Source organism: Teleopsis dalmanni, chromosome 1, assembly GCF_002237135.1.
Source record: "Teleopsis dalmanni isolate 2A chromosome 1, ASM223713v2, whole genome shotgun sequence".
Lineage (NCBI taxonomy): Eukaryota > Metazoa > Arthropoda > Insecta > Diptera > Diopsidae > Teleopsis > Teleopsis dalmanni.
In genome coordinates, this window is record NC_051846.1 from 62,962,077 (window position 1) to 62,973,843 (window position 11,767).

An 11,767-nucleotide genomic window follows, 5' to 3' on the forward strand; every position below is an offset into this window, starting at 1 on the left:
AAATAATATATAACGCAAATGGAAGAAAATAGAGGCTGTCCAATTTGTGACAAAATGTGACATGTGGGGAAGGGAGGTAGATTAGTATTCTATATTACGTTTATTCAATTATGTGCAATTTGCTTATTTTAATATGTACATTTAATTATGTTTTTTATATAATGAAATTAATCATAACATTGTTTACTTTGCCTTACAAAACTGATTATTATTATAACATATAATGTTAACGTCAACATATAATTAAATATCATATACTTAGTATTTATTCACATTTAATTTATTCCCGTTTTGTTTTTATTATTAATTCGTATTTATTTATATTTCATTTCCGTTTTTTTCAATTATAACATTTTCTTTGTAAATGCCTAGGCCTGACAATATTAAAATAATCTAATATGAAAGTGAACGAACTGATGAAACTAGCGAACATCTCAAATATAGATCTTCTACGAACTGACGAGCCTAGCGGACACCCCAAAGATATATATTCTACGAACTGATGCGCATAGCGGATATCCCAAATATAGATCTTAAACATTGTTTTAAAATTTCGGTTTTAATAAAGCGGTATGGAGTAACAGAACAGCTTCTACTTGAAAAAATCGGAAAGCTCAACCGCCACTAAAATCAACAAGTATCACAAGAATGTACATTGTGACCGAAAAGTTTTCGGAAATTCTCATTTAAAATTCGCGCGCTGTATATTTTTCGATATTTTAAGTTTAGGGTAGTTGGCACACTGTCCTATACTATAGCCAAAAATGAGCGGATCGGCAAACAGTTCGTTTACGGCAGCTGTTGAAACCAGTTCACCTCAGTAGTGCGTTGCGAAAAAAACAATGGAAAAAAATATTGAACAAAGAGTTTGCATCAAATTTTGTGTTTCGAACGAAATTTCGTGTGCAGAATCGTTGCGAATGCTACAAAAGGCTTATGGGGAATCAGTTTTATCGAAAACTCAAGTTTATGAGTGGTACAAAGCCTTTCAGGACTGTCGTACGACCGTCGAAGACATGCCGCGTTCTGGACGACCTTCGACCTCTACCACCGACGAAAACATTGAAAAGGCAAAGGAAATCGTGTTCAAAAATCCTCATGTGAGTGTTAGAGAGATAGCACGAGAGCTAGGCATCGGTCGTGAGATGGCTCGTTTGATTTTGGTGGACAATTTGTGTATGCGACGTGTCAACGCCCGGCTTGTTCCGATTCACCTCAATTTGTTCAAAAACACCAACGTGGAAGGCCACATTAGAAATACATGAACAGCCACCGATCCAACTGTCATGCAACGCATCATAACGGGTGACCAACATCAAACTACCACTCACAGGAACAAGCCAACAATCATAGAAGACGGAAAACACAAGCCGAAACCGAAAAAACCACACCAAAGCGCTAGAAAATCAAGGCAATGCTGATTGTTTTCTTCGATATTCGTGGTGTGGTGCATCATGAAGCATACCTGAAGGACAAAAAATAAATATTGATGAAGATTAAGAATTTTGCGTTTTATTTAAAATTTCCGGAAACTTTTCGGTCACAATGTATAGTGCCTCATTTCTATGAGGGCGAGTATAAGTGTACGTCTACAATTTATGGTATAGATTCTAAAATGACACAACTTTGCGATATGTTATGTTTGAACCTTCCTATACGATTCATTTGTCAATCATTTGTGAATTCCTGGTAAATCTTAAGAAGTTTCTAAAAATTTTTTAGTTAGTTCAAAGAGATTTATTTTCAAAAAGGAAGGTAACTGTATTTTCTTAACAATTGCAGTTTGATGGGTTCAAATTGTATATCAATTTTTCTTAAATAAAAAAACAAAAAACTTAAGATTCAATTAAAAAAAACTCCAAGTAAAAACAGAATAATTTTAGAAATTGGTGTTTGAATATTTTAAAAATATATATTTATATATATAAAAATATATAACATAATAAATTAAATATTATTTGATAACTAAAAACTATCTTTGTCCCAAGACAAAGAATCTATTTCACGTAAAAAGGAAATAAGAAATTGCCAAATCCAAAATTTATTTTATTGGTCCAAAAAGTTCATTTGATTTGAATATATTTTCAATTCTTTAGAAAACGGTTTTATAAATTAAATTATAAAATAAATTATTTCAAATTTAAAATACATGTCAAACGCCCGACATGTATTTTTACTAAGCGAATTCTTGAATTAACTAAGGTACTAAGATTTCTTTTGTTTTGGACATAAGTTTAATTCTTTGAATATAAAACGGAGTACTAATGAAGAAATCGTCAAATCCAAAATTCAATTTATCAAGTGAATTCTCTAACTAACTATACGGTTCAAAAATTTTGTTTAATTTTTTCATATTTTCAAGTATTTAAATAGCAAAGAAGGTAATAGAGAGGTAATTTCTAAATCCAAAATTTTATTTTTTATAAACTCAATTCTTTAGCTGATTATACGACCCAATAGCTATTGGTTTTGATTATAATTTCAGTTCTTCGAATAAAAAAAGTACTTATAGTAAAAAACGTACCAAATCCAAAATTTTTTTTATCGAACTTATTTTTGGACATACCATATTGTCTAAGATTTTTGTTTAATTTAATCATAATTTTAATTCTTTGTATAGAAAATGAAATGATAGTAAGGATATTTCCAAATTCAAAATTTTATTTTTTATAAACTGAATTTTTGAGCTGATTATACGGTCCAATAATTTTGTTTGTTCTAATAAAGGTGAAAAAATCACCAAGTCCAGTATTTTTTTTTTGTCAAACAAATTCTTGGATTAACCACATTCTTGGACTAAGAATTTTAATCAACTTGATCTTAATTTAAATTCTTTGTATATAGATATACCCTATATACAGGATATAATAGCTATGAAATTTTCAAATAGAAAAAAGAATAACAGTGAGGAAATTTTCAAATTTAAAATTATTTTTTTTTATTAAGTGAATTATATCGAGTAAGTTGAATCCTTCAGATATCTTGGATCAATAATAAACCCAACCAATAAATGCAGTCAGGAAATAAATGTAAGAATAAAGGCAACAAATAAATGCTTTGGTGGACTATATAAAAGACTAGGTTCAAATATGCTTACTAAAAAATCAAAATTAAAAATATATGTATAAATACATAAAATCTCCAATATTCTATAATTCTTCTATATGGTAGCGAAGTGTGGGCAGATGCAATAGACATCAAAACGCGCAGAAAAGAAATAATAGCGGTGTATAGAAGGGCGGGTATACGCATCACATCAGCATATCGCACTGTCTCAGCGGAAGCAGTTTTTGTAATAGCAGGTGTAACTCAAATTGATCTTCAAGCAAAGGAGCGCCAAAGAGTATATAACAGGAAAACAAACGGCGACTACACTCAACAAATGGCAAGAGAAGATCGGGACCAAACCATCGAAATGTGGCAACAAAGATGGAACAATAGCACGCAAGGAAGATGGACAGCTAGATTGATACCAAATATAATCACTTGGCTCAAACGAAAATCGGGAGACACAAATTACTATCTCACTCAGATGCTGACCGGACATGGAGTACTTTTGTAAGTACCTATACCGCATGGGAAAAATGGATTTGCCCGACTGCATTTATGGCGATGGAGACTGTGACGACGCAGAGCACACCTTCTTTTACTGTAATAGGTGGCTCACAAATAGGGAAGAGATAATAGCGCAGAGATACGTGGAGGAATTTTCAATGTGAGGCCAAGATTCAACTAGGATCAATGCGCCACTAATGATGACGATGAATTCTAAAATTGTCCAAAAATTTTATTTGATTTGGACATAATTTCAGTTTATTGTATAGAAAAGTAAGTAATAATGAAGAAATTTTTATAGTGAGGAAATTTTATTTTTTTTAGACTGAGGAGGAAATTTTCAAATCAAAAATTTTATTTTTCAGAAACTTAATACTTGAGCTTATTTTACGCCCAAGAGTTTTATTTAATTTGGACACATTATTAATTCTTCGAATAGAAAAGTGGCTAATAGTGATGAAAATATAAAATTTAATTTTTTATTAAGTAAATTATTCATACAGAATAACTTCATACAGAATTTGTTCTTCTACACAAAAAAAAATAATAAATAATAATAAACACATTTAGCACACCTTTAAAAAAATATCTCCAACACAATAATCAAAAAGTTCTATTCAAAGCTCACAGCAGAGAATATTTCACTCATTTGCTAACAAAAAAGAAATATTAAAATATTTAAAAAAAAACTGAATATAAATACTTTTTATAATTATTCTGCTGGTTTAAGCATTGTTGTCTGTACGAATTATCAATACGTGAAATATCACATAAAATATTGCTTACAACGTCATCGCAACAACAGCAACAATTTCTACACAACGAATGAATGTTCATGTTTGAGCAAGAAAACGACGTATGAATAACAAAAATCTCATCACAAACGTTTTCATTGAATTTAGTACGATTTTCTATTTATCACGAAGTGAAGTAACTGTAAACAAACCACATGCACACACACACACACTCAAATCTACACTCCCCACTAAAGCGAAATCACACACACAGTGCACAAACTTGCTTTGGCTCTCATAAACCTGTCACATGCGAGAGTACACACTTTCCCTCTCTCTCTCTCTCTCGCTCGCTGTATTCAATTCACTTTTATTTACCTGTATCATTGCATTCCTTGGCTATTTTCGCCCAGGACTTCTCGAGGATGTGCTTTCTCGCATAATCGCTGTGGCTACGATCATACATCCATGGGCAGCGTTGCACCAAACGACAAAGTTTAGCATTGGCCAAGTAAATTTGATGGCGACTGTCTGCGACGAGATCTGCTGCGTTAATTGCTGCTGCTGCCGCACTAGCTGCTGCTGTGGTGGTGGTGCGATGATGAAATTCGTTGGCAAAAGCATTATTATTGCTAGTGCGGGTATCTTTCTGTGCACCCGCGCTTATCGACGTGTTTAAATCTTTTTTCGGTGGCATTGTAACCGTTTGGTGATTTATTATTATTAAATTTTTTTGAGCAACAACAGAAAATGTTTGAGAAAAAAAACCAGTTTCAATTATAATTCATATCACTGACACCCATTCGAATGTACACATGCATAAAGTGTACGTACTTTTGGTGTGCTTGAATAAAAATTATCACACAAGTTGGTTGGTTGGTTAACTGAGCACAGCACAGCACACCACAGTTTCTTGCTTACACAAGCTGTTATCTTATGCTTTGTCTTTGTCGATGATCCGCTTATACGAACGAGTGAGTACTTCTCGTGCTACACTCAACACATCATCACAGCTATGACTATGGCTGTGGCTATGGCAAGGCAAATACTAACCAACAACACCCGTTACCACTGTTACTACAACGAATGCTCTCAATAAACTAAAAATCGAACCTGCTTGCGAGCGTCAAATGAGTAATGTTAATGATTACTCGTATTTATTATTTTGTAGGCTTGCTTTAAATGTTGTTGTTTGTTGTTATTTTGTTGCTTATTGCTCGTTGCTCGTTGCTTTGTTGTTCTATCATTGCTGAAGAGCAAATTCCAGTAATAAATTTTACAACTCTGGCGAGATATCGTTGCAATTGCTGGCCGAAGCGTTTTTGTATTGAACTTTTTTCTTCGTGATTGTTTTTGTTATTGTCATCAGTACCCACCATTCAACCACTGCGCGAATGCACGTACATATGTCTACACAATACATAATACACAATATTTTCTTATAAGATGTTGGCGATGACGTCGTCGATTTGTGATTATTTCACTTCATTGTGACTAATTCTTATTTGTAATTGATTTCTTATTTGCTTTGTGCTTATGTTGAAAAATCATTTTCTTATTTGCTACTTAGATCGTTTTATTTTTTTTTTGTTTTAGATTTTCATAATAATTTGCATATAAATTGATTTTTTTTTTTTGTTATGGAATCAAAGTACAAATAATGTCTATTAAATATTATTACTTCAATGTTACTATTTAAACTTATTAAAAACATTAAATTTATATGTAAAATAACGATTATAATAAGAGAATTCAAATATCGTAATATCACATATCGTATTAACTTGTGGATCACATAAATTTTAAGATTTTCTTAAACTAAAATATAAATATATAAAATTATTTTATTATTTTTTTAATTATTTTATTATTACAATGATTTTTTTATATGTTTTAAATCTGGCTGTCCTTAATCTGTCCCTTCTTGTTAAAAATAATTAAACGTATAATATTTTTTATTATACTATATATTTCGACTCTCTTTGAGAATCATCATCAGTTTTACGATACATCATCCTATTTGTTCCATCTCTATATCAGGGCTGTCCAGACCATATGCGATCGCGGGCCTATACAAATTAATGTACAGATTGAAGGATCGCAGAAATAAATATATACGTTCATAGTTGTTATATTAAATACGATTATAATGTTAAATTCAGTTTTATTAATTTAAATTCATTTATTTGGTATACCATAAAAATAAAATAAATTAGTTTTACCAGTATACCAAAAGTATACAAAAGTAATTATAGTAGATTAAAAATATGTCGCGGGCCGCACAAACATTAGCCGTGGGCCGCATGTGTCCCGCGGGCCGTACTTTGGACAGCCCTGGTCTATATTGTACTCACATACCTGAAATCGACTAAAGTTAATGAAACTACTAAATGTTGTCCTTTATAGTTATAATAATCAACTTTCAACATTTTTCCAGATATAAATGGTGTTTGGAGCATGTAATTTTTAATATTCGATTTGTAAGCAAAAAACATATGATTTCCTTAATTTAGGGTAGTATGAACACTTTCGAAATTAACTTAATTTCATTAAGTTAATGACGGCCAAATAAAGGAAATTTGGCTGTCTGAATATAGTATTAGTGGATTTTAGTTTTATAAATTATTTTTTTTCACTCTATTTCAAATTGAAAACAGTTCTTTAATTTGCACTACTTTTAAAATATTTTCCCGGTTTTATTAAAATCAACTGCCACTGACATATATTTAAAAAAATGTCACATTTTTGTTATCTCAACTTTATCTTTTGCTTTAAATTTATCTTACGCATAGTTGCATTTAAAATGTCCTTTAATTTAAGCCTTCATTTCAACGAAAATGAACGTTTCGCTGAAACGAAGACGAAATTAAAATTTTTGAGAAATTAAGGTGGGTCTGAACATAGTATTAGTTAACTTTATAATTAATTTTAATGTTAACTCACAAATAAATAAATAAAATAAATAAATACCAAGCTTTGACATTATTAAAAATTTTACTGTTTATCAATTATACTTCGCTTAACGGCGTAGTAGTAGAACGTACGCTTTGCGTCCCGGAAAAGTAGAACGTAAAGCAAAAAACCGGATAACAAATCAATTATTTACAATAATTGCTGAAATTGGAGTAATTGTTCCTACAAGTCGCAAATTTCAAACATAAAATTTATTATTATTAATAAAAGAGAACAATAAAGAAAAATGAAAGCATTATTTAAAAATAAGAAAAATAATAGATCAGAAGATATCTTATCCCAATAAAATGCTTCCATCCCCAATTCCTGATATTTGCTTTTAATGCTGCCATCCTCCTATCTGCTTCTTTTTGCTTCTTTTCTATTGAAGACCAACTAATGATTGAGTTTACTTTATCTTCGTCAGGATGATTTCTACTGGTTTAACAATATATACAAGGTGAGATGAAAAAACTGCAACAAAGTAAAACGCTAAGTGTTCCATGTGGGCAGTTTCACACCAAAAATTTACCTAACTCTATCCTCTTTAAGTGTGTAAACAAGAAATTATATGATTCTACAGTGGACGCTCACAAATGAGATCGTCCATATATTAATTTCCCAACACTAACTAGACTTTGGTAAGATTTTTGCATCCACATTCACTTTTTCACTAACCATATATACACATATGAATGTAAATGTATCAGCACATTTTTGTTATTAGCGACAGAATTTTAAAATAATATACATATTCACTTTTCAACATAAAAATATTGCCAAATTCTTGCTAGTATAGACGCTGACTCAAAATCTGCTCTTATAATGTATTGAATATTTTTAAACCAAAACTACGCACTTTTTTCTTTGCTTGATGCAAAACGACTTGGCATCTTAAGCATTTTTACTCATCAGTGTCTATGTCGATTCTCCATTATATTATGATAATACGTTTTATATATGTACATACATAAGTATAATTTGAATCTCAACATATCTTTCTGAATCAAAGCAAAAAATAATATCTTCACTTATTAAATACAATATTAGTTGTAATAAATTAAGTTATTTATCTTTTTTTTTTATTACTCCTTTTATCACATTACTAAAAAGTCAAAGCTAATACTTGATCAACAGTAAAACTGAGAACGGGGAATCACCATATTCGTTAAATAATTTTTTGCGGGTGCTGCAAATAAAACCGAATGGAGTGAGTTGTTATAAGCTTTCATAAATTATAACAACTTGAAAAATAGTAGTTTTAATTTTTATGCATCTTCTGTTCCAACGGATTTTATAATGCAATTCACCACCCGACCCTCCCATATATGTACGTACGTATCTCAGGAAACATTTTGACAACAATTGTACTTACAAAATATATACATACATAAGTTGGACCGATGAGAGATCAGAAGCTGTGACAGTCGTGTATAGTAGAATGAAGAGAAAATGTAGACCTTCAATGTAATGTACTTCCTCAAATCTACCATAGTTTTTAACTTAATGCTACTACATTTAATTTAGTCGACTAATATCAATCAGTTGAAATCATAATTTCTTTCAATGTTCAAAGAACTTTTAATCTAAACATTTCGGTATTACTTTAATTAGCTGGTGTAAATACCACAAAACTAAAGAATATTCAATATATATTTTTCATATTATATATTTATATTATTGATTAAAGTTTGTTGCAAATTATTTAGTAAATAATTTAAACTAATTATTCTGAAGACCGAGAGTAATAGTAAAACAAGACTTTTACTACCAGAGATAATACTCAGTATGCATATCTGTTTTTTTTTATATTGTGATTTTACGTCAGTTTAACGTATTTTTAATTTCTATTAAGGAAAATTATAAATAACTCTAAAGCGCAATTTAATTTTTTCTATTTAATAATATGTTAATTTAATGCATTCAGCTCCATATTAGACCGTTTATGGCAATCTTTAATCTAATGGCGTTTTCGATTGGTTAATCTGGATGCAATCAAGATTTATTCTCGGTCAGTCAAATTTTGATACCCAGTCGAACATTTTTAGAGTAATCTAACATTTTTGTAGTGGTATTAGTAGACATTTATATTTTTCATAAAAGCATATGTATTGAATCAAATTACACTTTATTTGTTAAATCATATAAAACAACTCCCAATTTCAGGGTAATCTTGCTACTCTGGTAAAATATCTAGAGTGCTATAAATTAATTTTAACTGTTATACATTTTACCCCAAATTTACCAATCGAAAATAAAATTGCACTAAAAGTACATCTCAATTGAAAAAATTACCGCAGATTTATGAATCGAAAACAACAGAAGTACAAATATAGATATGCGATATGCATTTCTGTTTGCCTTATTTAAATACACATGTACATATATTACAAAAACAGTGATGCCAAATAAGGATCACAAAATAAATAAATAAAATAAATAAATAATTTGTTATTATAATTATTTAAAATAGGTTATAAATTATATAATTTAATTAAATTGAAATTAAATTAAAAAATATATTTATAATATTATTACTGTTATTATTACAACCCTGTTTGTCATAGTTTTTTTGGCAGACATGTGATCGGCAAACGCATTAATAGGTATACACTTTATCCATTAATTAATCCATTAAAGGATATACAAAGCTATTATTTCTTAATATATTTTATTTAAATTAAAACTTACCGGAATGTTGTCAACCCAATTTTCTTCATAACAAAAATTGCCTACTTCTATGCATTATGCGTTTGCTCTAATAAAAAGCTCACATGAATGTTGTTGTTGTTGTTGTGTTGATGCCAAGCCATGGCAAAGTGACAGTAGTAAATGTTGACTGCGTAGTTAAGTTATGTATAGTATTTAATAATTTATCACTGATAACATAAATAATTATGCATAAGTATCACTATCACAATAATTAAACATAAAACAAAATATTCAATAATAAAAGGACACAAATTGTAAAAAGATTTAAAAAAAAATTTTTTTTCATACGCAACAATTCTTCACTTGAGATCCAACGACATTCAACTAAAATTTCAATTATTTTGCTGCTTGTCAAAAGCCAAGCATCGATAACGGTTCTTCAAGCTCACCTCAACGAAACTTGTCTTGTGCAAACGTCACAGACGTTTCTTTGAAGGGTTGCATTGCGTATTAAGCTTTATACACAAAGCTTTATATGTTAATATATATATGTATGTATATATATATATATATGTATTATTTTATTAGCAGTTAAAAGTGTTTTCTATAAAAAATGCTTGTTTCACACAATTCAACCTCGTTTATTCGTGCTTTATCGTTGTTGTTGGTAAAGTTTTTATTGTTATTCTGACGAATAAATGTGAGGTGAGTTTAGCGCTGATCCTGCGTGAAGCACTGAGTGGAGTTACATTTGTGCTAACCATTCGTTAAGTTCAATTCAATTATTCTTATACATGTAGTAGTATGAATTATGAAAACTTAACCACAGCTTAGTTTTGAATTATTGACCGATTGGTAAAAGAACCTATAAATGCCTCAGATATGAGTTTCAATGAAATTAAATTATAATATAAACAATATACATATGTCAGTTGATAAAATGTAAACTTCAGTAAAATTTAATATTTTATTTAATTTCTAATCAATATTACTTTATCTTTTTTTCAAATACTAAATTCTAAACTTAATTTAAGTTTTGTGCCAAAGTTTCGCAATAATTAGAATAAGCTGATGCTTTACCTTACAATCGAAAAAATTAACATATCTGACCTCTCGATGATGTATTAATATTAATAAGTTAATAATAATAATATAAATAAATTAATAATTAATATAAATAATATTAATAATTAATATTGGTAAAACATCAGACGAACGACATCCTCAGGGACATCAAGATTGATCCCATCAAATACATAAAGGATAGAGCACTGAAATTATTTGCGAAAACTGACAGACTTACCAACACCGCGTTATCAAATCTCAAAATGGTTACAGTCTCCTCGGAGAGGTACATATGCAGATCTGAGGTCAATTATTGCTTAGTCTGATGAAGTGATAAACAATAATCTAGTCAAGGTGTAAAGAGTGGTTTAAAAAATACCTCGAGTTAAAAAAGAGTATAACTGCTTAAGTGTACTGACTCAAAACAGCTTCAACATAATAAATATGAATGGGTAGATGAAAATTCTTTGAATTGAATGTGACTGTTCGCTGAATATGTCCCTTATACTTATAGCATAAAAACAGCCTTCCCAAATAGCTAGCATCCTATAGTAGTCCGTTTTGTTCTGAGGAAATAACACTGCTCTTAGCGGTATTTTAACTGTCTTCTTACTCCACACATATTCACTTTCATAAATACTCACTTGATTTTAAAAATTAAATTTTATATTGGCTTTATCTTAAAAATAGTATTAAATTAGATTTCAATATATATTTTTTTATACGAGTTCTACATTTTAAACCATAAACTTGATAACTCTGTTATTAGTAAATTTACAAGCCAATTTATAAAGAAATTATTATTAATG

The 11,767-nt window shown here is 29.8% G+C and overlaps 1 protein-coding gene across 1 annotated transcript in view; it reads right to left on the minus strand.

Moving 5' to 3' along the window:
- LOC119682658 (tetratricopeptide repeat protein 27-like) overlaps positions 1–4,986 on the minus strand; it is a 22,980-nt gene extending 17,994 nt beyond the window's left edge. Inside the window, exon 1 of the mRNA XM_038096151.1 lies at positions 4,668–4,986. Within this exon, the coding sequence (XP_037952079.1) occupies positions 4,668–4,986 (319 nt within the window). The remainder of the gene's footprint in view (positions 1–4,667) is intronic.
- Positions 4,987–11,767: the final 6,781 nt, after the last annotated feature.